Here is a 25,793-nt window from a genome sequence, read left to right as displayed (position 1 = left end):
AGGCCGACCCGAAACCGACACTAGCTGGTCCTGTCGTGTGCGAGGGTCTAGCCGCCAGCCCGGACTCCATTTGCTTTATGTCGTTTCCTCTGCGGAGCCGCCAGGGCTAATTAACCCCCAGACCTGATCCCCCCCATCCTGGCCCAGTGCCAGTCACCCGGGCACGGTTGGTTCCCTCCTCTTCCCAGGTCGCTGCTCCCGACCCTGTGCAAGCGCTGCCCCTCGCTCTTGGGGCTCGGCCTGCTGGGGGGCTCCTCATGCCCATGATCCGTCTCTGCCCACCTCCTGCTCCTGGGGTTGGCTTGGGGGCAGCTGTGTGCCCACGCCTGCCTCCCATTGTGCTGTGCGCTGTGACTGCTGGGCACACACACTTTGCGACGCACAAAGCACAGAGAGGTGGCAGCAGCTGGCAGGAGCGGGGCATGCAGCCACCACCACAATAACCCTCATAGGCAGAAGGAGGGGATCTGAGACTACCAAGCCTGCGAGGGTTGGGTTGTTTTTATACTTGCCCTGAAGCTGACACTGGCAGTCAAGTCCCGTTGGGTTGCAAAGCTCTGACATGCACACCCTTAATGCTGGCCATCCATTACAATCCTGTGCATCTTAATTAGCCACTCACCCGCTATTCTGCAAGTAACAGGAGGAGGCAGCAGTGTTGCCTAGTGGATAGCGCACTGGAGTGAGGATTCAGGACACCTGGTTCTGATCCTAGTTCTGCCACTGTCTTGCTGGGTGAGCTTGAGGAAGTCACTTCCCTGCGTGGTGTCTGTTTCCCCATCTGTAAAATGAGGATAGTGATGCTGACTTCCTGGGTAAAGGACTCTGAGAGCTACAGACTGCAAGTGCTTTGTAAGAGTGAGGTTTTGGTGTGCAGGTGGCAGGGCTGGCTCCAGGCACCAGCAAAGGAAGCAGGTGCTTGGGGCAGCCAATGGAAAGGGGCAGCATATCCGGGTCTTTTGTGGCAATTTGGCGGCAGGTCCCTCAGTCCCTCTCGGAGCGAAGAACCCGCCGTTGAATTGCCACCGAAGAATGAAGCAGTGCGGTTGAGCTGCCGCCGACGTGCCGCCCATCGCAGCTTTATCTTTTTTTTTTTTCCTTCCCCCACCCCGCTTCGCTGCTTGGGGCAGCAAAAAAGCTGGAGCTGGCCCTGGCGGGTGAGGCAAACTTTTTAAAGCGAAATCATTCACAAAACGGGGCCTTTGCGGGCACTGGCGTTTCCGCTGTTGCTCTGTTGTCAGATTGAATCTGGAGCGGAGCGTCGTGTGCGAGCCTCTGTGAGTCTGGGCAGCGCAGAGCGCAAGCGGGGCCCCAGCCTTGGGACCCGTGGATACTGATAGTGACGTCACTAAACCCGAGGCGTGAGGTCCTGCTGCTTCCCTGGCAGCGCTGCTAGAAGCACAGGGTTGTATCCCAGGGTGCAAAGCGCTGCTGCTGGGCTGGATGCATTCTGGGGGGGTAGCAGAGCTGTGGGATTTGGGGGAGAGGGGATGTCAAACTCCCAAGCTTTCTGGTCCCCCATCGCGGTAGTGTCTCATACGTCTATTTGCCCAGTCCCCCCAGTGCCATTATCCCCATGTTAGGGATGGGGAAACGGGGACCCAGAGAGGCCAAGTGACCTGCCCAATGTCACCCAGGGAGTCTGTGACAGGGCAGGGAATTAACGCCCGGGCCAAAGCAGGGGCCCTAGCCCCCAAGCCATCCTTCCCTCCCATGACCCCTCCTGCAGCAGGGATGCTGTGACACTATCTAACCACACATCTTTAACTCTTAGGCAAACCCGGAGTCCTCTTCTCCCGGATGCCACAGGTGCTCATGGAAAGTCCCGTGGATCATGTGATCGGGTAACTAACGATGATGGGCCTCATCCTCAGTTATGCCATTCACCCCAGTCGACTGCTCTGGGGAGGGGCCTTCCCAGGTGTAGAACTGGTGTATGGGAAGTGCACTGCCCCCTAGCTACTTTGTCCCCCTGCGGACCATGGGAAGGCTGCTCCAACTCATGCCAGGGAGGGCAAAGATTAAGGCCCTGTCTACACTCTAAAGTTGTCAACCCAAATCCACACACACACCCCCAGTGGTGTAGTTAAGCCGACCTCACCCCTGCATAGACATGGACGTAGCTACTGCTTCTGTGGGAGGCAGATTAACGGAGAGACCCTCCTGTCGCTGCAGCAATGTCTACACCAAAGGGCTACGGCTCGGCCGTTGTAGCGTGGCAAATGTAGGCAAGCTCCTAAAGCCACCTACTCCCTGTCCCAACTGCAGGGACAGTGCAACTGAGCCATAGGCTTTAAAGAGTGGGGAGGCAGTAACTGGGCCTCAGGATCCCTGGGTTCTGTCCGCACCTCTACCACTGACCTGCAGTGTGATGACTAGAGCAAGTCATTTCCTCTCTTGCTGCCTCAGTTTCCCCTCCCCCCCTGTGTCTGTTTAAGCTGTGAGCTCTTCAGGTCAGGGACTGTGGGTCTGCAGTGCCCAGCACAACAGGGGCCCCAAGCGCAATTCAGCTCCCAGGCGCTGTCAGAATACAAATAATAAATGTGCTTCTGGGGCAGAGTTTTTCACTGAGGCCGTTCCCTCCCTAGCTTTTAACTCCATAGCCTTCATGCAAAGGGCTGTCTGGTATTGCCTAGGCTGGTTGGTGATTTCAAAGAAAAAAGTTTTCCCAGCTCCTGGAATGATTTGGCGCAACAGCCCTGAACTAGCATGCGCAGTGTGACGGACGGGCACTGAGGCTGGCACTGCCCACTCCATGAGGTGGCTGAACCTCCTGCATTGGCATAGTCACAAGTGGGCTGGGGCATAGGGACTGTTTGAACAATCACAGAGCAAATGGTGCACAAGAGTCCAGAGCAGGAAGGCAGCTGGCGTGGTGGTGTGACGCGAGGGGCTGTCGCTGCCTGTGCAGGGGTTATACACTGGCCACTCTGTCCTGCCCTAGTGAAAATAACCATGTGTGTATCATGAGGGACAGAGTCAGGGTTTGGAGAGCAGCCCCGGGGTGGGGGTGGGGCTGAGGCAGACCCACTGAGTTGAGTGACAACCCCCCACCCCCTTTCTTTCTCCTGTTAGCCAGATCCCTCTCCAGGTCTGCTGCTCCTCCTGCCTCGGTTACAGACCTCCAGCTCAGCGATCTCTGCTCCTAGCTAGCTGGGGCTGTTTATAACAGGGCTCCCGCGCTCCGGTAGCCACCTCTGGGGTGGGTTTATTGAAGCTGGGGGGGGGGGGGGTGAGTTTACAGCCCCAAACAAAGCATCTCATGAGTCTGATCTGGGATGAGTGTTGGAATAAATAAGGACTCTGCACACACACACCCCTGTGATCCCCAGTCCTTTGCACTCACACTCTCCGTGACCCACATGGTCCTTCTCCCACCTGTAGATAAACCAGGCCCAAAGACTCGGCTGCTATTTCCACCAGGAGGGGACCAGCCTGGCTTTCTCCCCAAAACTCGTCGGGCACAAGCTAAAGATGGATTCCGCCTCCATTGCCAGAGCCAAAGTGCAGCGTTCAGCCCCCCCCCCCCCCCCCCCGATCGATATCATGTGATATCGCTGCCCCCAGCAAAGATACAGCAAGGTTAGAGCCAGTCCCCATTGGCTTCCTGGGACAGGGATCGATGGGGCAGGGATTTAATCAGTTCTTAAACAAGCAGTTGGGGAGTATGGCTTGTTGGGGGGGGGCAGTGACAGTGAGTTGGCAGCAGCAGCCTCTCCCCAAATCCCTCACCACTGAGAGCCCCCCCGGGATGCAAGGCCTTTCATGCCATCAATCCAGTCCCTCCGCCCGCCCAGAAGTTTTTGTTGGGTGATGTAATCAAGCTGCTTTGCACACATGGGGAGGTGGACTGTGGCTTCTGGCCCTGTGGGGCTCTAGGGGCAAGGAAATCTCAGCTGGCTCCATGGGAATGCCGGCGGCGTTGCAACTCATGTGCCAAGGCCTCACCCTTATGCTGAAGCATCAGTGATGCCTGCTTCACCCACGTCACTCTGATGTGGAGTCCGGCCTCCCCTCCTGTGCCGGGGGCGAGTGGGATCGACAGGCCTCGTGCTGTTACCAATAGCAGGATCCAGCCCCCCCATCTTTCCATAGCGCCAGGGCCTTGTGCTGCCTGGGGCTTTCTGGGGGCAGTGTTCAGTGGCTTGGTTGCGGCCAGGAGCAGCAGTGTGTGTCTGGGGTGGGTGCAAAGCGTTCCACTCGCACAGGCTTTGTGCACACGTGTGGCTGGAAAGAGCCCGGGGTTAAAAAGCAGCATGGGGAGGGGGCTGGGCAGGAATAGCTGCGGGGGATGTGAGTCTCCCTGTGCTGCTGGCAAAAGCCCAAGCTGGGAGGGAATCAGCCAGGGTCCCTGCAGGCTCCCCCATGATCAGGTGGGGAGCTGGACACTGAGATTTCAGGGGGTGGGATGAGCTGGTGGTGGCACACACAGGAGTGGGCCCTTCTCTGCACCCCAGACGCTCCCTGTGCAAGGTCACCCCGTGTAACAGCACCCTCTGTGCCAGACAGGGCGGGGAACTGCTCCCGCTAGAGCAGCTCCAGCCCCTGACGCGCTGTGTCTCTGGTGCCACCTGGTGGCTGCCTGTGAGCAGCCGAACCAAATGCTTCGGTGGCAGGAGGAAAACACTGTCACGACTGTCTTTGCGCATGTGCCTTAAAACAGTGTGACTAGTCTCCTATTGGTCACGGGTGTAGCCAATGAGGAGGCAGGCGCTGAGTTCAAACCAGGAAGTAACCTCCATGCGTGTGAGCAGCGGCTGGGCCCCCGATGCCTCCGCCTCTCTCCTTACCCAGCCTCAGCTAGGGGGCGGGGCGGGGGCTGGCACCACGGTCGATGTTGCTGATTCTCCCCCCAGGGCCCTGCCATGGAGGCTGAAGGACTTGCATCCCACCCCTGACATACGCAGGTTACAATACACAGCTTACATTAATTACTGGAGATATGCAAGATGCACAGATTTCAGGGTAGCAGCCGTGTTAGTCTGTATCCTCAAAAAGAACAGGAGTACTTGTGGCACCTAATACATTTGTTAGTCTCTAAGGTGCCACAAGTACTCCTGTTCTTTTTGAAGATGCACAGAGTTCCACATCATACAGTGATGCTCATTGCGAATTATGTTTTCCAATGGGCAGGTACTCCTTATCCCCTTCTATCCAACTGCAAGGAGGAGGCCACTCCAACATTAATCTATAGCTACCTTACTGAGTTGATGACTGTACTCAAGTATTAATATGTAAATAACTAAAACAAATAAAATACCAACTGAAATGTATTAATTTTTGGATGTTTTCCTAATTTTTCACTATTGATTTCAATTACAACACAAGTATAAAGTGCACGGTGCTCACTTTATATTATTTTTATTACAAATATTTGCACTGTAAAAATAAATGTATGAGGTGAATTGAAAAATACTAAGTACTGAAGTGCAATCTCTTTATAGTGAAAATGTAACTTACAAATGGAGATTTATTTTTTTTAGTGACATAACGGCACTCAAAAACAAAACACTGTAAAACTGTAGCGCTTACAAGTCCACTCAGTCCTACTTCTCGTTCAGCCAGTTGCTAAGACAAACAAGTTTGTTTACATTGACAAGAGATAATGCTGCCTGCTCCTTGTTTACAATATCATCTGAAAGTGAGAACAGGCGTGGCATGGCACTTTTGTAGTCGGCATTGCAAAGTGGTTACATGCCAGATACACCCATTACCCACATACTGCATCTATTTCATGTTATAGCAGTCTCAGATGATGACCCAGCACATGTTTGTTTTAAGAACACTTTCACAGCAGATTTGACAAAATGTAAAGAAGGTACCGATGTGAGATTTCTAAAAATAGCTACAGCACTCAACCAAAGGTTTAAGACTCTGAAGTGCCTTCCAAAATCTGAGAGGGATGAGGTGTGGAGCATGCTTTTAGAGGTCTTAAAAGAGCAACACTCTGCTGTGGAAACTACAGAACCCAAACCACCAAAAAAGAAAATCAATCTTCTGCTGGTGGCATCTGATTCAGATGATGAAAATGAACATGCGTCGGTTTGCACTGCTTTGGATTGTTATTAAGCAGAACCCGTCATCAGCATAGAAGCATGTTCTCTGGAATGGTGATTGAAGCATGAAGGGACATATGAATCTTTAACACATCTGGCACATAACTATCTTGCGACGCTGGCTACAATACTGCCGTGCGATCACCTGTTCTCACTTTCAGGTGACATTGTAAACAAGAAGCAGGCAGCATTATCTCCTGCAAAATGTAACCAACCTTGTGTAGGAGTGATTGGCTGACCAAGAAGTAGGACTGAGTGGACTTGTGGGCTCTCAAGTTTTACATTGTATATGGGGTGAATTGAAAAATATATGTTTTTGTTTTTTACAGTGCAAATATTTGTAATACAAAATAAATATAAAGAGAACACTGTATACTTTATATTCTGTGTTATAATTGAAATTAATATATTTGAATATGTAGTAAACATCCAAAAATAATTAAAATAAATTGTATTTTATTGTTAACAGTGCAATTAATTGCACTATTAATAGTGATTAATTGCTTGACAGCCCTAAAATTTATTAAAGATTTTTAAATGCTTTTCTACATTTTTGTAACCCGCAGCATTATCGCCTTTGCTTAGCTGAAGGACTGAGTGGACATGTAGGCTCTAAAGTTTTACATTGCTTTATTTCTGAATGAGTTATTTTTGTACATAATTCTACTTTTGTAATTTCAATGCACTTTGTATTCTATGTTGTAATTGAAATCAATATATTTGAAAATGTAGAAAACAGCCAGACGTATTTAAATACAGGGTATTCTATTATCGTTTAATAGAGTGATTACTTTTTTTTAATTGCCTAACAGCCCTAGTAAGCAATATATACCAGAATCTATAGAGCAGACTTCTAAAGAGAGAGAGACAGACACAACTATTTTATTAATTTTTAGACTCAAAAAACAACACATCAGCTCTATGTACAAAAGAATAATGCAGGTTACTGGGGAGAGGCTTCATTCCACAAGAAGATCAAACTGCTCTGCTTCTTCAAACTGTGCATTCATTTGAGCAGCCCACTCATCCAGTTCAGATTTCTAGAGCAGAGGAAGTAAAAACAACAAAAAACTGTAATTATAACAAGCACAAGCTGATTGATACAGAGCAGCTAACAGAATGCAGGGGTCCCTGCTCCAAAGATTTCCCCATCCCTCAACTAGAGCACTTGAGTGATACTAGAATTCCCTTGAGGTCTCCCACCTAAGCAGGCAGTACTCACATCTATCTGGGGGATCCTCCTTTTCTTCCGTTTCTCTTTGGGGAAGGAGATGCCAGGAATGTTTGTGTCCCATTCCTTAGTGGAGCCCAAGGCATTGGGCTCCACTGGAGTCTCCTGGGCAGGGGAAACCTTACCCACTGGAGACACATCGGCCAGTGCATCAGGCACTAGGAGCTTCTCAAAGCCAAAGAGTGAGCACTTCTTCTGGGCGAATGTGGGTGTGGACATGTCCAAGCTGGGTGAGGCATCCAGGCGGCTGTAGGATCGGCGCACTTTCTTAGACATCAGCACATCCCTCTCATCCTGAGGAGGAGAGTCACATACATTGATGCTAACTGTAGACAGGGCAGCCTTCTCCACCAGGCCTGAGGCATTGGCAGGGAGAGATGATGCTAAGACTGGGTTAGCATCAGTGCTTCCACAGCCTTTGGCTTCGCTGCTTTCCACTGGGAAATTCTCCTTTCCTGCCTTCTGGGAGATCTGCAACGAAAGGAGATGGAGTTTATCCCTTTTTCTCCCTCACCAATACAGCTAACCTATACTCCCAGCCGCCCCCCTACCCCCACTAGCGGGGCCAATCAACACTTCAGTCTCAGGGCTGTCTAAAGGAAGTAGCTCAGCCCATATTTACTTTAAGTTAAAGCAGGTCTGTCAAAGTTCAAGGTCTTCCAAGTCTGAAGCTAGTGCCCTAAGTCACTGGGACCATCCTTCCCCTGATATCCAATATACTAGCAAAACCCAAAGGAGAACATAGACACTTACCCTGGGGCTGCGCCGTGGAGTCCAAGCAGTACCAGTCATCTTGGAGGAACAAATGAATTCAATTAGTGTGTAGCCAAAAGACTGTGGGAGGACAAGGGGAGGAGGGGCGCAAAGCAAGACAAAACATTTGAACAACACTGAGGCTAGATGTGCACATACAGAGCATGGACACTCTTATGGTGTGTTTAGAAATACCAGACCCAATGCTACTTGTTAGGACACTCATATAAATCCGATCATTTCCCAAACATCAGATGTCTCAGTTCAGAACTTGACAACTCTCAGAAGTGGGTGTCTGGGATGAGATATGTGCTCAGCAACACATAGGAAATGTAACTCGACAGACTGTCAGGTATATAATTATGCCATATCACCACAGTGGGGCTTTTCATTTTACTCCACGCCAGCTTAAGGAATCAAGGATTAATAATTGAAACAAATGTTTCAAGGTTACAATAACTTACGCATGGGGTTTGTTCTGCTTCAGTCAAAGCAACAGCAGGCTGGAAGGCAAAAGAGAAATTAATACAATTTACACCAGCCAAACAAGTCACATCAGCCACAAATATGATTTTTTGGGGGGTGGGGGGAGAGAGAGAGAGGAGGAGAAAATGCCTGAAAGTTGGATACAAACTAAACTGACTGAGCTCTTTATCAAAAAGATGGAGGAGTTACTTACCTGGTATAGTAACTTGAATTCTTCAAGATGTCACCCCCTAGGGGTGCTCCACATCAGGACACACGCGAAATCTTGACCAGAGATTTGTGTCCACAGCTTCACGCTTGCACCCCAGAGATCCTTGTGCCCAGATCTGAGGGTGTATAAGGAGGGGCGGACCTGAGCCCACTCAAGTTCCTTCTCAATCACAAAAGTCCCAAGAAAGAGACTCTTGAGGCCAAGGGGAAGGAGAGCAGGTAGTGGATCACCCACAGGAGGAGACATCTCGAAGTGAGGCCCCAATGTGAGGAAGTGGATTCAGTACTGCTCGAAGGACAGCACCACCAAGGGCTGCATCGGTCCTGGAATAGGGCACAAGAGAGTAAGGCTGGTAAAATGTGTGCGGCAGAGACCAGGGGGCGGCTGCCTTGCAGATGTCTGAGATGGGTAAATTTTTGAGAATGGCTACAGAGGTAGATTGAGCCCTGGTGGTACAAGCAATAACTTTTGGAGCGTGGGATGAACCCCTGAAAACTCACAGCATGATAGAACACAACCTGCAAACTGCATGGACAGTTTTTGGGTGGAGATCGGATGTCCCTTAATTTGTTCTGCTACAGAGGTGAAGAGTCAAGGGGAAACCTGAAAAGGGCCTAGTCCTGTCGAGGTAAAAGGCAAGAAGTACAGTGAGGTCTCATGGCAGAGTTAGTTCCTTGATAGGAGGGAAGATGTTGAATAGGCCTTTGATAAATCTTGCAGTGGTGGGGTGGGGCAAAGACTGAGAACCCTTCTCTGGGAAGGTAAGAAGCTGTGATGGCAGCTAGGTAAACTTTGATGGAGCTCAGCAATAAGTCTGTGGTTTTTAAATTCAGCAGGTAATCGAGATTGTGAGGCAAAGAGCATTTTACAGGAAGTAGAGCCATCAAGTAGTCACGCTTTGAGAGGAGGGCTGCAGAAAAGCGCTCACACTTGTATGCAATGTGATAGGCACTAGTACCATAGTTTTATGGCTTTGGTTCACAAGGACTGGGATCTTGCTCCTCCATGCTGACTGATGTAACACTGCTACACTGTTGTCCTTAATGTATAGTAGGAAGTGATGGCAAGTGTAACTGGCTGTTCTGAGCTCCAATATGTTGATATGGAGGATCGCCTCCTGAGTGGTCCATTTGCCCTGAACTGTGAGGTTTTGGGAGTGTGCACCCCAACATGTAACAGTCATCTGTGGTGATGATCTTCATTGAAGGATGCTGTACAAACAGAGCTCCCAAGCACACTTTTTGTGGGTCCTTCCATGAGTTCAGATAATCAAGGCCCTTCTGAGGTACTGACGCCCGCTTGGATAGGTTGTGTCTGTAGGGGGTGTCGATGGGTCTCAACCATGTTTAAAGACACCAAAAATGGGAGTCGTGAACATACAGACTGCCACATGGTCCATATCTTCACAGTGGTTAGTGGACTCTGTTGGATTATTGAAACAAGGTTGGACACGGGAGTGAATCTGTCCCTGGATAAGTATGCTCTGGTGGAAGGAATCCAGAGTGGCCCAGATTAAGTCTATATGTTGTGTGGGTGTTAGGTGGAGACCCAGCAAGTGAAACAGAGACGGTCTTGCTGGTTGCTCTCTGTGCTTTGAGAAGTGAGCGACCTTTCAGGAGCTAGTCATCTAGGCAGGAAAAGATGATGATGCCTATCTGGCAAAGATAGGCTGCTGTGGCTGACAAAACTTTGTTAAAGACCCTTGGACGGGGAGGGGAATGGTGGAGAAGCCGAAGATTAGGACGCAATGCTGGCAGTGTCCTTGCCTACCACAAAACATAGGAATTGTTTGTGTGAGGGATGAATGACACCATGAAAATAAGGTTGAAGGACACAAACCAAACTAATCTCCCAGATTCAGAAAGGGAAATATTGTTGCTAGGGTCATCATACTGAACTGTTGGGAGCTAATGAAGATGTTTAAAATCCTGAGGTCTAGAATTGGTCTCCTCGACCCACCTACCCACTCCCATTTTCTTCAGGACGAGGAAGTACTGAGACTAGAACGCTTTCCCAATGAAGTCCAGTGGGACAGGTTAGATCATCCCCAGAACTAGGAGGGATTGTACCTCTTGTCTTTGTGGAGGGAGGTAAAGGGGTCCCTGAAGAGGGACAGGGAGTGGGAAGGAGCTCAACTGGATGGAACAGACTATGGAAATTACTTCTAGAATCCATCTGTCCAAGATGATGAGCTCCCAGGAAGGTAGGAAATGGAGGGGAATAGATGCAACATAGGATCTGGAGTGGGAAGTAGTTTGTGACCCTCACCCAATTGGTCACAACGGACATTTTGAAGTCATTGCTGGCTGGGACATTGCTGATGGAGAAGGCCCTTTCTTAGGGAATTTGTGCTTCTTCCAGGGAGGTCTCGTGGGCTGGTAGTGGACTGGACAAGATAATTGAGCTGTCTGCGACCTGCTGTATTTTCTTTTCATAGCAGGTGTACATAGAGATACCCAGAGATTTTAGTGTCGCCCAGGAGCCCTTGAGAGATGGGGAGGGACCCATCTGTGCCATCACTAAACAAATTGAGGCCTTCAAAAGGAAGGTCCTTTACAGTATTTTGTACCTCCTGGGGATGGCTAGAAGACCGTAGCTAGGAAGTTGGGTGTATGACTACTGCTGTAGTCAGGGAACGTATAGCTGTGTCGGTAGCATCTAGCGAGGCTTCTTCTGCAACGAGGACCTGAAATTGTTCTCTGTGCTCCTGAGACAAGTGTTCATTAAAAGATGGAATTTTTGAATAGACAGTCAAGTCATATTTAGCCATCAGGACTTGATAATTGGCCACTCTGAACTGCCAGGGGGCTGAGGAGTGCTTCTTAGGGTCCAGAAGGTCCAGTCGTTTTAGATCCTTATCAGATGTTGTGGAACAGAACTGATGTTGCCTGGTCTGTTTGTTAGCAGCCTCCGCCACCAGAGAATTGGGAATCAGGTAGGAGAAAAAAAATACTCAGTCCTGCGGGGAGGAGGATGTAATACTTTTTGTCAGCTTGTTTACACATAGGTGGGACAGTGGCTTCAGTTTGCCACCATCCATGCTGAAGTAAGCCAAGCAAAGCTTCCTTGCTGAGCAAAGCAGTCTTGCCCTGAGGAAGTGAATGAAGGCTATTCCAACATGGAGTGTTGGGTCTCCTAAATCTCCTCTAATGAGACATATAAGGTGCCTGCTACCCTTTTCATGAGTTCTTCAAAGGCCTTGAAGTCATTAGGCTAGAATGGGGGGCGGGGACGGGGGGGGGGGGGGGGGGGTCACAGCCTCATGTGGTGATAAGGAAGATTTGTGGGAAGGTGATGTTTCTTCCTCTTCCACTGATTCCTGCTCTGGGGGAGGTATCCAGGGGTGGCAGGACCTAGGGGCATTGGTTGATGATCCTTATGTCCTCTTTTGGGATGGGATCCTTTAGAAACGGTCACCTAAGGAGTAAGCCCATTGTGGGGGGACTCCAAGGTTGTCCTTGCCATGGTAACCGGGCGTACTTCCTGCTATGAGCTCCTTCTTCAGTGTGAATCTCTAAGGAGGGAGGTTGGAATGGGGAGGAACCATATACAGACATTTCTGAGTCAGATGAGGTGTTATCCTCTGTATCCACTGGGAGGTGGTCAGGGGTGTAGGTACTGGTGGTCAGGATGGTACCAGGCCCTGGGAAGAGACCTGAACTTGTGTCAGTACTGAGGTTAGAAAAGGAGGCTGGTGAGGTGGTGCAGGAGAATGTTATAACGGTACGAGCTGAAAGTATTTCTCAGAGCCCTCAAAGATTGCACAGGGAATGTGTCAGTACCAGTTGAAGAAATGGACAAAGGGTAAGTAACAGTGGGGAGTATCTCTCAGTACCTCTTAATAACGGTGATTTGGGCTCTTTGAGGATTCAGAGGTCCTCATAACATAGGAGCCTGGATGGTACTGGGGCCTGCAGATGTGGTTCCTAACGGACACCGTGATGCTCCATCTCAAGCCACAGACCATTGAGAAGGAACTGGAGTGGCAGCAGGTCCATCTCCCCCATATAGTCTTGTAATGGGCACTAGGGTGTCTGGGGTGCAGACCCACGGACACTGTTGACAAAAATCTCCAGTGAAGAGCGCACGGGCGTGTACGTATCCAGACATGGAGCACCTATAGGGACACTTGTTGAAGAAGAACAAGAGGTGACTCAATTACGGCATATAAATATTTTCACCAGGAAAAAAATCCCAGGTACTAAAGGGTTCTTTAGCAGCCTAGAGGAGAAAGGCAGAATAAGAACCAATGGCTGGAAGTTAAAGCCAGACACAATCCAATTAGAAATGAGCCATGCCCCAGCCTTTTTTTTTTTTTTTTAAATAGAAGGTGATTAACTGGATCAAACTCTGAAGGGAAGTGGTGGATTCTCCATCTCTTGATATCTTTTCTGGAAGATGCTTTAGTCAGACAAGTTATTGGGCTCAATGCAGTGGTAACTGGGTGAAATCCTCTGGCCTGCACAACAATCCAGGTGATCTAATGGTCCCTCTGGCTTTAAGATCTATAAGGTGGGCTACATAGATTAGAAAATAGCTTTCAAAATCCACATCCACATCATCCCAGTTTCCCAAATTCCTGATTTTTCCTGTATTGTAACAGTTGAGAATCTCTTTATGAGATGTGGCAGTCAGAATAGGCATATTTTCAGTCTAAACTGGTGCTCACACAGTAGCTGCGCCATTAATAACTTCTCCAGACAAGTAGCAGTACACTACACTAAGAAATGTAGTGTTGGAAGGGATCTGTCATCTAGTCCATCCTCCAGCGCTGAGGCCGAACCAAGTAAACCTAGTAAACATTCCTGACAGGTGCTTGGCTAACCTGTTTTTAAAAACCTCCAATATCAGGGGTTCCACAGCCTCCCTGGGTAACTTATTAACTATCCTTAGGGTTAGCAAGTTTTTCTTAGTATCTAACCTGAATCTCCTTTGCAGCACATTAAGCCGATTACTTCTTGCCCTGCTTTCAGTGAATGTGGAAAACAATTGATCACTGGCCTCTTTATAACAGCCCTTAATATATTTGAATATTGCTATCAGGTCCCCCTCAGTCTTCTTTTCTCAAGACTAAACATGCCCAAGTTTTTCAATCTTTCTTCATAGGTAGGATTTTATCATTTTTTGTTCCTCTCCTCTGGACTCTCTCCAATGTGTCCTCATCTCTTTTAAAGTGTAGCAGCCAGAACTGGACACAATATTCCATCCGAGACCTCGCCACTGCCAAGCAGAGTAAGCCAATTACCTCCCAAGTCTTTCATATGACATTCCTGTTAATACACCCCAGAATGATATTAGCCTATTTGCAAATGCACTACACTATTGGCTTATATTGAATTTGTGATCCAGATCCTTTTCTGTAGTACTGTACTACGACCTAACAAGTTATTCCCCATTTTATATTTGTGCATTTGATTTTTTTCCTTGCTAAGTGTAGTACTTTGCTCTGAAATCAACAAGATGAAATTCAGTAAAGACAACTGCAATTTATCAGGGCCATTTGAATTCTAATCCTGTCCTCCAAAGTTCAATCCCTCCTAGTTTGGTGTCTGTGACGCATTCTATATGATTTTATGAAAATATGCTAGTGAGTGTGAATATAAATATGCTTCATGCAAAAGGTCTCTTGTAAGATATCATTACAAAGCTTATAATCTACTGAGTGCGGTCATCCTATTTGTATAAATGTACCACTTTTAGAAATATGAAATATAACTCTAAGGGCCTATTGTAATTATGCAAAGTGTGGGCCATTAATGTTGGTTTGGAATCTTGATGACTCTCATTAACCAGGACAATTGACTACAGATGGCTGTTTTACAGTACTTGCAAGTCTTCCTGTATACGTGTGTGCTGGCAAGTGGGTAATGAAGTCTTACAGTGACATGTGATCATGTCACCTGAACTGGAATCCATCTTTAACCTGGTGCCTTTCCATTGAGAAGGAGGGGGTGGGAACTAGGGTGACCAGATGTCCCGATTTTATAGGGACAGTCCTGATATTTGGGGCTTTTTCTTATATAGGTGCCAATTACCCCCCACCTCCGTCCCGATTTTTCACACTTGCTATCTGGTCACTCTAGTGGGAACCCAGAGAGGGACAAAAGATTCAGCACTTTATGCAAAAGATATATAAATGGGTGGAACAGAACAAAGGGGGTGGCCATCATGAGGAATCCCCTAGCTACCACCTGAGCTGGAACAAGGGTTGTACCAGGGAAAGGATTGTGCCCAGATTAGGACGCGTCCAGTCTGTGAAAGAAACGTATTGAAACATCTCTGAGGGTGATCTCTTATCTGTATTCAGTTTCTTACTGTATTAGACATAGACTTGCATGTTTTGTTTTATTTTGCTTGGTAATTCACTTTGTCTGTTACTACTTGGAACCACTTAAATCCTACTTTCTGTATTTAATAAAATCACTTTTTACTTATTAATTAACCCAGAGTATGTATTAATACCTGGGGGGCAAACAGCTGCACATATCTCTCTCTCAGTGTTATAGAGGGCGAACAATTTATGAGTTTACCCGTATACAGGGTAAAACGGATTTATTCGGGTTTTAGACCCCACTGGGAATTGGACATCTGAGTGCTAAAGACAGGAACACTTCTGTAAGTTGCTTTCAGTTAAGTCTGCAGCTTTGGGGATGTGGTCCAGACCTGGGTCTGGGTTTGCAGCAGGCTAGCGAGTCTGGCTCAAACTAGGCAGAATGCTGGAGTCCTAAGCTGCCAGGGCAAGAAAGCAGGGACAGAAGTCGTCTTGGCACATCAGTTGGCAGCCCCAAAGGGGTTTCTGTGATCCAACCCATCACAGTGTCATGCACAAATGTTATAAGCATACTCTCCACTCCATTATCTGAGTCATTAATAAAGTATTGAATAGTACCTGACCCAGGACAGATCCCCGCAGGACCCCATTAGATAGGCTCTCCCAGTTTGACAGCGAACCATTCATAACTACTCTTTGAGAACAAAAACTGGACACAGTCTTTCAACCGGTTTTGCACCCAATTTATCCTAATTTCATATTTCCCTAATTTGCTTATGAGAATGTCACATGAGACTGTATCAAAAGTCTTACTAAAGTCCAAACATATCGCAACTGTTGCTTCGCCCCTATCCACTAGGCCCATTATCTTTCCAAAGAAGGAAATGAGGTTGCTTTGGCATGATTTGTTCTGAACCCCTGCATTCTGTTACCTAGCTACAATAAATATCTGCTGAGATGCACTAGTCCCTAAAGAGTGTACAAGTCTCTACCAGGAGACTATCTCAGTTGGACTTGCTGGGCACAGCTCACAATGTAGAGCAGAAGTGCTGGAGCCCAGACACTCAGTCTAGGAGGCAGTGCAGCCTACCCTGGAGAAAGGACTGGGACTCCTTAGGGATCTGCCATGCTAAAGGGGGGCTTTCCAAGAGACTGTTTAAAAGCTGGGGTGTAGCTGTGGATCCATGACAGAACCTACCTACCAGTTCTCTGAGTTTGCTGAAGTCTGATTTTTAAAGTCCATACATTAAATGAATAAAGCTGGAATTCATTCCAAGTCAGATACAAACATCTCGGCTTCATAATGGGTCGCGGGGGGCTGTTGTCTAATGGTCAGAGCAGTGGACTGGAAATCAGGCTTTCTGGGTTCTCTTCCAGTTCTGGAAGGCAGTGTGTCTAACGAGTACAGAAAAAGGGCGGGGAGCCAGGACTCCTGGGTCCTATTCACAGCCTTGCATGATCCTGCCCAAGTCATTTAAGCACTCTTTGCCTCACCTGTAACATGATACAGAAAACCTGCTGCAGCGCCAGAACTAATAGTCGGTGTCCTGCCATCCAGCCCACTCTGCTCTAAATGCTAGCTAGCACTCCTTTCCAGAGCCGGAAACCGAAACAAATGAGGTTTGCCTTTCCTTTCTCAATGGGCTATGTTGGAATTATTAATATTGATATGGGAAACCACCAAACACTAATTTAACCATAAATTACTTTATTAAATCCCAAGGCCAAATGATATTTATACAGTTGATTTAAACGTGCCTAAAAAGTCTAACTAGTAAGCAATTTACTGCATCTAAACAGTAACAAAACATTTATGAACTTTTGATCGAGATACTTATAAATGGGCTAAACCCAGGGGGTGCTTAGACCCATATTGATCAGTTCCAGTGTGGTTAGGCAGGTATTAGCAATGAACCCTTTAAAAGTTTACTTTTTATACCCTTTATCAAACAAGCGATGTCATTGCCAATTACTGACTTCAGCTAAAAATCAATTTGAGACTATTCACCCTTATTCCAAGTCTTAATCCAGATAAGATTTACAGCCTCCTTTCTTCACAAGGCCTTTTCTTTCTTATCTTCTCTCCCCACCTCCTCCCTTGCTTACTAGCACAACAGTGGGAAGGTTTGGGCTTGTTTCTTTTAAGACAGTTTTTCTTTGTTTTGTTACTGCAGCTCTTTATTTTATTAGTTACTTTTAAAACCATACAACCTTCCCACACCACAAGTAATACTAATTATTTTCATGGCCTTCTTTAACTAACTAAAAGCCTTCCCCCCACCAAGATTTGAAAGTATCTTGTCCCCTTATTGGTCCTTTGGGTCAGGTGTCAGCCAGGTTACCTGAGTTTCTTAACCCTTTACAGGTAAAAGGATTTTGGAGTCTCTGGCCAGGAGGGATTTTATAGTATTGTACACAGGAGGGCTGTTACCCTTCCCTTTATAGTTATGACACGCCCCCCAAATCACAGATAGTGTTGGACAGCCGGTTCCACACTGTCTGTGATTTCTTCCTGCAGCTCTAGGAGAAAACAGAGTTAATAAGACACATGCACCTTTAGACATACTACTGATTACTCACTCACACCCACACACACCCACCCCCTTAGCCAAACGTATGCTAACTTTAGTTCTGTAATCTTTTACTTATCCTACAGGCTGGAAAGCGATGCTTGGTCTGTGGCTGGTTTGGAGTTGGGGAGTATAATCAAAACAGATTTCAGTTCACGTGCATACACAAACAACAGCGACAGGAAGGTTTGACTCACAGACCTGCTGTTTTCGGGGCATGATCTTTTTCACCATGATCGATCGCTTCACCACTGGAGCTGGAAGCTACATAAATAGGATAAAAGAGACAAGACTTATTATTTGTTTCTTGTACTGTAGCAGAGCCTAGGACCCCATTTCGCTACATGATGTACACAGAACTACAAAAATGGCCCCTGCTTCACAAAGCTTCCAGTCCAAGCATAAGACAAAAGAGAGATGTGCTCAAGGAAAGAAAGGTCAGACTGGAACACAATCATCGTTGACGACCCACAGTTGTAGCCCATTGAGCTAGCTTTAGCATTTTATTTTACTTAACAGTAACGCAAGGAACTTACAGGCCTGTATCCTGTAAGACATTAGCTTACCCAGTTACCATAATAAGGCTTTGAGGCTCATGAACTGTGTTATAGATAAGTGGCCCGACAGTGACCCTGAGGTTTGGGGAACTGGGAATAGTGTGCTTAAAGCAGAGAGTTTGTACAACGTAATACCAGGTAACCACAGGAACACTGAACTGATACTAGATTTGGATATTTTAGGATAAAATGTTGGCAAATGCTTAACTGCAAACTGGCCTTGGCAACGAATTGATGTATATGACAATTAGCTGAAACCATTACTATACTAATCCATAGGATAAGGACACGCCAACATAATTAGGGTGAGGAAGTTAGATATGGACAAGGGAGGCTGGGCATTTATGTGGCTCTGTAACAGGCCAGACCATCATGTAACGGGATCTGGACCATCAGACTTCTTTGGCATGCCAGAGACAGAGCAGGACCGTTGTCTCTTACCGCCAACTTCCCAAGGAAGGGTGTGAGTACATATGCAAGGAATGGTACAAAAGATAAAATCGAGATGGTTCTTCTACCTCTCCTGAGGGTCCAGGTGGCAGAAGCTCTTAAGCAGCTTTCCTGGTAATCAGCCTGTGACCCAGGGACCCCGTGATGCCAACTGGCAGGGGGCACGGGGCAGAGGGGTATAGCATTTTTACAGGGATCTCCTGGGTCAGATGGCTGCATAGTAGTTCACACCAAAGGGTGGCATATGAGGTAGCCCACTGGCCATCATAATCATTACAGAACGTATGAACAGATATTGAAGAAGTTATGTATCTACACTGAAAATTATGCTATGAAGGTTTTGGAGTTAAGGCAGGCCAACAGAAGGTGACATACCTTGGAAATGTTCCTTTCAGGTAGGAGATAAACACCTATCTCGCCATTTGTATACTGTTTGCCTGTTTGCACACTGAGCTAAGTACACACTGAAAGTTTGTGAAATCTACAAGAGAGGAAATCTCCTCTGCACAGTGTAACAGAGAGCAGGGATGTCCTGTTTACAAATAAAGACAAAGGATTGTTCTGGGATATCTTAGGGTGAAAAGGAACACACTGAATCTTTCATCTAGCACAGGGGTTCTCAACCTTTTTCTTTCTGAGGCCCCGCCATCATGCTAAAAAAAATTCCGCAACCCACCTGTGCCACAACTACTGTTTTTCTGCATATCCAGTAGATTAAAAGCCAGGGTTGGTGTTCGGGGGTAGCAAGCAGGGCAATTGCCCAGGGGCCCTGTGAAGTTAAGTTGTTCTGGCTTCGGCTTCAAGCCCCCGGCGGGGCTCGGGCTTCAGCTTTTTGTCCTGGGCCCCAGCGAGTCTAACGCCGGCTCTGCTCTCTGGTTTATTTTGGCAGACCTCCTGAAACCTGGCTGAGAACCACTGATCGAGCAGGCGGACTGACAGCGTGCTGTCTCATGAAAGGAGGGTCCCAGCCAGCCTGGCTGAAAAGCTCTACAAGGATTTTGGGTGAGCAGTACTCCACCAGACATGACAGTATCTTGTTAATTAAGTCTAGGTCTGGAATGTGTGTTATGATTTTATTTTATATATCACCATTTGTTTCCAATACTTGTACTTGCTACTATGGTTTGTTAAATAAATTTATACTTGATTTCACTATAAGCATATCTCAGTGCTGTGTATGAAGCAGAGCGGTGATCCTCGGGTGGAACTGGTAAGCTGGGCTGTACTGCTTCTTTGAAAGCAGCAAATCTGTGAATACTGCGAGTGTCCAGGAGCTGGTGACTCCAGGGAGACACTCAGAGGGCTTGAGTGCACCAATTGCTAGCTTGTGGAGTAACAGCAGGGCCTGCGAGGCCCAAAGGGGAGGGTTTGTGTTGCCCATGGCCGGTGAAGTTGGGGAGGCTTGGAAACAGGTAAAGAAAAAGGTTATGGTTTGTTGTTTTCCATTGATTTATTATGGGTAAGGGAAATAGAACATAAAGGACAGGATGAGTAAGCCAGAGACATGCCAAACATACCAAACCACAGTTGGAAAAACTGTGCACAGATCATAGCCTGGAAACTACAGGGAAAATAGTAGAGGGGATAAAAATCTCTATTCATGCAATATGATAAGCATCATGGAGAACTGATTCATCCATCAAAATTACCTGAAGTTGAGTGGGGGGTGCAGGCTTAGGAAACCAGCCTGGCACAGGTCCCAGAGGGGCAGCCCTTCACTTAGAACTGGCCAAGAGGGAGATCATAAATGGGAAGCAGCAGAGAAAGCCAAAAAGCGGAAAGCAGAGGAGCGAAAGCAGGTCACAGAAGTTAAAGGAAGGGAGAAGGAAAGGCACCACAAGCTTAAAAAACAGAACTCTCAGCCCACAAGTAATCCTCCTTGGGATCACCCAGCTGGGTGAAATTGCCTGAGTTACAAGGAGAGAGAGTCCACTGAAGAATATGGCCACCTTTGAAAGGATAGGCAGGATGCACAAAATCCCTGCTGAACAGACTTGCCCATTTTACCTCCCAAATTGACTGGCAAAGCCTTATAAATATTTAATCCAGTCATTCTCAACCTGCAGCAAGTGGGCTGCTTGCGGCCCAATGAGCACACAGCTGCCCATGTGACATCCTGAGGCCATACAGGGAGTATATAGTGTGGATGTGGCCCACATAACACACTGAAAGCTGCATATGTGGCTTACGGTGGTAAATAGGTTGAGAACAACTGGTTTAATTATGGAAATAATGCTATGTTGTATGATTGGTTTAAGGAGTCGGCGTTAGAAAAGTTTCAAATTACCCCATAGATATATCACCTAACGCGTAGAAATCTAACAACTGGATAACAGGAAATATGGTGAAATGGAGAAAATGGATGAAAAGTAAAAGGGGAGAAAATGATCACCGGTTGGTAGATCTATTTGCTCAGGCGCAGTTCTTTGGTGTCTGCTCTAATGAGGTGAGGGCAGAGGTGTGGGAAATGTCCCCAGCAACTGTGGAAGAGGCAGCCAGTGCTGCTGACTTATACCTGCAAGCAAGACCATTCCTAGAGCACAAGTCCCAAAAGGAAGGGCAAAAGCCTGGAGTAAAAGGGAGACCCTGGTTTGTTCCTAGGGAAAAGGAAGAAGGGGGCGGGGGGAGGAGAAGCACATGCAAGTCCAGTACAGGACCCCTCCTGGTAACCCTAATTATCAGATCCCAGCCTGAGAAAACAGTCCAAAGTATTTTCTCTTATGTGGGTCCCTAGAACACACGTACAAACAATGGGGAGTCCAAATACAATGCCTGATCTATCCAAGTTAATGCAGCTACCCTCAGTTCAGAGCCTTCAGTGATGCCAAAGGGGGTTCTAGTTAAATTTTGTGCAGTCTGACCTCCTGGAGGTAGATAAAGAGTGTATTAGGGAGGCCAAGGTAAATGGCCAAATGTGCCGGGGAGGATCGACATTTGGGGTGGAGAGACATCATCACATACCTCCTCTACTCAGGAGGTATGTCATTAAGGAGGTGGATATGCTCCCGGGAAAGAGGTAAAACTCCTGGCCTTGGGGCAGTTTAGAACCAGGGTGTCTTTAGCTCCCATTGAATTAGAGTGGGAAGGCTTAAGGGGTACTTTGAACATAGGAGTTTTTAAGAATTTACTGGCTGATGTATTGGTGGGAAATGACAGAATATCACTGGCCAAGGCTATTAGTATTGTGTCCCAAAGGTCCCAGAGGTAAATGCTGTGGGGGCGGGGAGGGGTGTGCATGTGAGAGGCAACCTAACCAGCAGAACACAGCAATGTGTCTAAAGGGGAGGGAAATGAGGAGTCGTCCCCCCCTTACCTGAGACAGCTCTCGGTACAAGCAAGAGCCAAATGGAGTTTGCTGCAGAACGAACAGCAGACATCTCCTGGGGGAGCATAAGGGAGGCCATCCTCAGTAATGACCCAGATAGAGAGCACAGCAGGAGGCCTTCAGAAGAGGGAAGGATTTAAAGGGAAGCCTCGGTTGGGGAAAACAGAAGTCCCGGGGGGCCCTACAAATAATCATTCCCACAAAGTATTGTGTGGAGTTAAAGCTTAGCCCAAAACTGCCCTTTCACTGGTCACTTAGGAATGCAGAAGACATATGAAAGGCTAAAGAAAAATTTCTATTGGCCCCATATTCAAAATGAAGTAGAGGAATACTGCAAGCCTTGTGACTTCTGTCTCTGCCATGCTCCTTTGCATCCTTTACTGGCAACTGAAGCAGCATTTTTCAGGCTTGCTATGAACATCATAAGGCCTGTACCCAGACCAACTCAGAGGGGGAAAATGTATATTATTGGTGGTGGATTTTGTTACCAGGTATCCAGAAGCAATTGCTCTGTCAAATGTGGGAGCTGAAACTGTTGCTAAGGCACAGTTCTCCATATTCAGCAGGTGGGCTTTCCAAAAGAGGTCTCATCAAATAGTGGATCAGATTCCACGTCCCAGCTATTTGGAGATTTATGAAGAATGTGTGGGGAAAAATACCACCCAGAAACAAATGGATTAATTGACAAGTTCAACTGGATCCTAAAATCTATGCTAGGAATGTAAGTAAACAGGGATGTGGTGTTACTCTATCTGTTTGCATATCAGGAGGTGCCCCCAGAGTCCATGGGGCTTCCCCATTTGACCTCCTGTATAGAAGAATGGTCAGAGGTCTCCTGGATCTCATTAGACTCCTGGGAGGGGGCACTGAAGCAGAGGGGGGAACCGGTGACTGAATATGTGCAGGGGTTCAGGGAGGATTTAAAATCCATGATGGAGATAGTGCAGCAAAGCCTCACTTTTTAAAAGCCAGGTTGCTCAGAAAGAATGATCTGATCACAATACCGGTGATCAATCATTTCATGTGGGGGATTTAATACTGGTGCTAGACCCTGTAAATAAAGTACAAAATGAAAAACTCATGGGAGGGGCCTTTTGAGGTGGTAGAAAGGGTTTAAATGATGTTACCTATAATGTCCAAAGGCCCAACAGAAAGGTAGCAGCTCAAACGGCATATAAATAAGTTAAAAGTGTATCACGATCATACAAACCACTTGGAAATTGTGCTGAAGAAATTCAGATATGCAGGTCTCATAATTACAGCATCAAAGTGTAAGACGGGGCAGTCAAAGTCCCTTATTTAGGTCACTGGATTGGAGGGGGTCAGATCCCTTGAAAGTGGAAGCCATTGTTAACTGGCCTGTGCCCTGTACCAAAAAGCCTGTTGAGTTCTCCAGGATGGGAAATCGCGCTTTTCGGGGCTGGTATAGCCGACTCCAAACTCTCCCACAGCTGGATTTTGGAACTAACAGGGATGCATTATTACTCACTGGGCTCCCCACCATCTTCTTCTCCACCAAAGGTTTCCTCTGGGAACCACGCCTGGTAGGAGACCCTGCGATCCTCTCGGACCTGCACCTCGGAGGAGGGGAGACAGCATCTGAAAGTGAGGGAGAGAGAAAAATTTTGAAAGCTGGTTGTTCTCACTGCATGTGGAAGCCCCTTCATCCAAACTACCAATGTGGGGACATTTAACTGCTTCTCAGTACTTTCCTACCTCCTGGTGTTTGCCTTCTTATAGGCATAAGATGTTAGGAAGCTGTGAAATACCCTCCAGTCCTGCATCCTACCCCAAGGAGTTCTCTAACCTGAGGGAGACATTCCCATGCACCTTGCTCCGCCATGGAACCCCCTCTCCCCACATCCTGATTCTCCAGGACCCCCCCTCCCAGCCCTTAGGAAACATGCCCTCAAATCCTGAGAGAATCACTTCCTCCTCAGACCCTGCTCCCCAAGCCCATCAGCACTCCCATGGAGAGGAATCCCATGCACCGCTACAGGCTGGGGACCCGACTGGCTAAGCAGCAGTTCTGCAGAAAAGGACTTGGGGATTACATTGAATGAGTCAGCAGTGTGCCCTTGTTGCCAAGAAGGCTAATGGCATATTAGGCTGAATTAGTAGGAGCACCGTCAGCAGATCGAGAGAAGTGATTATTCCCCTCTATTTGGCACTGGTGAGGCCACATCTGGAGTATTGCGTCCAGTTTTGGGCCCCCCACTACAGAAAGGATGTGGACAAATTGGAGAGAGTCCAAAGAAGGGCAACAAAAATGATCAGGGGTCTGGGGCACATGACTTACGAGGAGAGGCTGAGGGAACTGGGCTTGTTTAGTCTGCAGAAGAGAAGAGTGAGGGGGGATTTGATAGCAGCCTTCAACTATCTGAAGTGGGGTTCCAAAGAAGATGGAGCTCGGCTGTTTTTAGTGGTGACAGATGACAGAACAAGGAGCAATGGTCCCAAGTTGCAGTGGGGGAGGCCTAGGTTGAATATTGGGAAACACTATTTCACTAGGCGGGTGGTGAAGCACTGGAATGGGTTACCTAGGGAGGTGGTGGAATCTCCATCCTTAGAGGTTTTTAAGGCCTGGCTTGACAAAGCCCTGGCTGGGATGATTTAGTGGGTGTTGGTCCTGCTTGGAACAGGGGGTTGGACTAGATGACCTCCTGAGGTCTCTTCCAAACCTAATCTTCTATGATTCTTCCTTGTATCCTGTTCCTCCTGGAATCCCCCTAAGAGAAATTACTGCCCTGACCCCACCTGAGGGAAATATCCAATACCAGTGCCCCCCAGAGCACCCCCAGAGACCCCCCTCCACATACTCAGTGCCCCGCAGAGCCCCTACCCCCAGCGCACCCCACAGACCCCGCCCCCCGCGCACTCAGTGCCCCGCAGAGCCCCCACCCCCGCGTACCCCGCAGTGCCCAGTGTCCCCCACAGACCCCGCCCTCCGCGCACTCAGTGCCCCGCAGAGCCCCCACCCCCGCGTACTCCGCAGTGCCCAGTGTCCCCCACAGACCCCGCCCCCGCGCACTCAGTGCCCCGCAGAGCCCCCACCCCCGCGTACCCCGCAGTGCCGTGTCCCCCACAGACCCCGCCCCCCGCGCACTCAGTGCCCAGTAGAGCCCCCACCCCCGCGTACCCCGCAGTGCCGTGTCCCCCACAGACCCCGCCCCCCGCGCACTCAGTGCCCAGTAGAGCCCCCACCCCCACGTACCCCGCAGTGCCCAGTGTCCCCCACAGACCCCGCCCCCGCGCACTCAGTGCCCCGCAGAGCCCCCACCCCCACGTACCCCGCAGTGCCGTGTCCCCCACAGACCCCGCCCCCGCGCACTCAGTGCCCAGTAGAGCCCCCACCCCCACGTACCCCGCAGTGCCGTGTCCCCCACAGACCCCGCCCCCGCGCACTCAGTGCCCCGCAGAGCCCCCACCCCCACGTACCCCGCAGTGCCGTGTCCCCCACAGACCCCGCCCCCGCGCACTCAGTGCCCCGCAGAGCCCCCACCCCCACGTACCCCGCAGTGCCGTGTCCCCCACAGACCCCGCCCCCCGCGCACTCAGTGCCCCGCAGAGCCCCCACCCCCACGTACCCCGCAGTGCCGTGTCCCCCACAGACCCCGCCCCCGCGCACTCAGTGCCCCGCAGAGCCCCCACCCCCGCGTACCCCGCCCCGCTGGGGACCCGCCCACAGCACAGACCCCCGCACCAGCACCCCACGAACAGCCCCGGGCAGCACTCACCCCCCCGGGCTCTGCTCCCCGCTGTGGCCGCGCCCGCAGACCGGGTCCGCCTCTGGCCCCCGCCCGCCATCCGTGGGCCTGTCCGCTCCGCTCCGCGCCAAGCGGGCTGGAACCCGCCGCCAAGCCCCGTTCGAATCACCCGCCGC

General features: G+C 48.7%; 1 protein-coding gene across 4 annotated transcripts in view; it reads right to left on the bottom strand.

Moving 5' to 3' along the window:
* Positions 1-6,921: 6,921 nt before the first annotated feature.
* The window catches only part of CDCA5 (cell division cycle associated 5), a 29,753-nt gene continuing 10,881 nt past the window's right edge, over positions 6,922-25,793 (bottom strand). For 2 of the 4 annotated variants that reach the window (XM_054034895.1, XM_054034893.1), the window contains 6 exons: positions 23,400-23,509; positions 17,780-17,842; positions 8,505-8,543; positions 8,041-8,079; positions 7,279-7,758; positions 6,922-7,096 (listed from right to left, as the gene is read on the bottom strand). In XM_054034895.1, the coding sequence (XP_053890870.1) occupies positions 7,016-7,096; positions 7,279-7,758; positions 8,041-8,079; positions 8,505-8,543; positions 17,780-17,842; positions 23,400-23,414 (717 nt within the window). In that variant the 5' untranslated portion in view covers positions 23,415-23,509 and the 3' untranslated portion in view covers positions 6,922-7,015. Of the gene's footprint in view, positions 7,097-7,278; positions 7,759-8,040; positions 8,080-8,504; positions 8,544-17,779; positions 17,843-23,399; positions 23,510-24,450; positions 24,524-25,647; positions 25,784-25,793 lie in introns of those variants that run through there. The other 2 variants (XM_054034892.1, XM_054034894.1) reach the window with 2 other exon arrangements.

The sequence above is a fragment of the Malaclemys terrapin genome, chromosome 7 (assembly GCF_027887155.1).
Source record: "Malaclemys terrapin pileata isolate rMalTer1 chromosome 7, rMalTer1.hap1, whole genome shotgun sequence".
NCBI classification, from domain to species: domain Eukaryota; kingdom Metazoa; phylum Chordata; order Testudines; family Emydidae; genus Malaclemys; species Malaclemys terrapin.
This window is presented reverse-complemented; position numbering and strand designations above follow the sequence as displayed.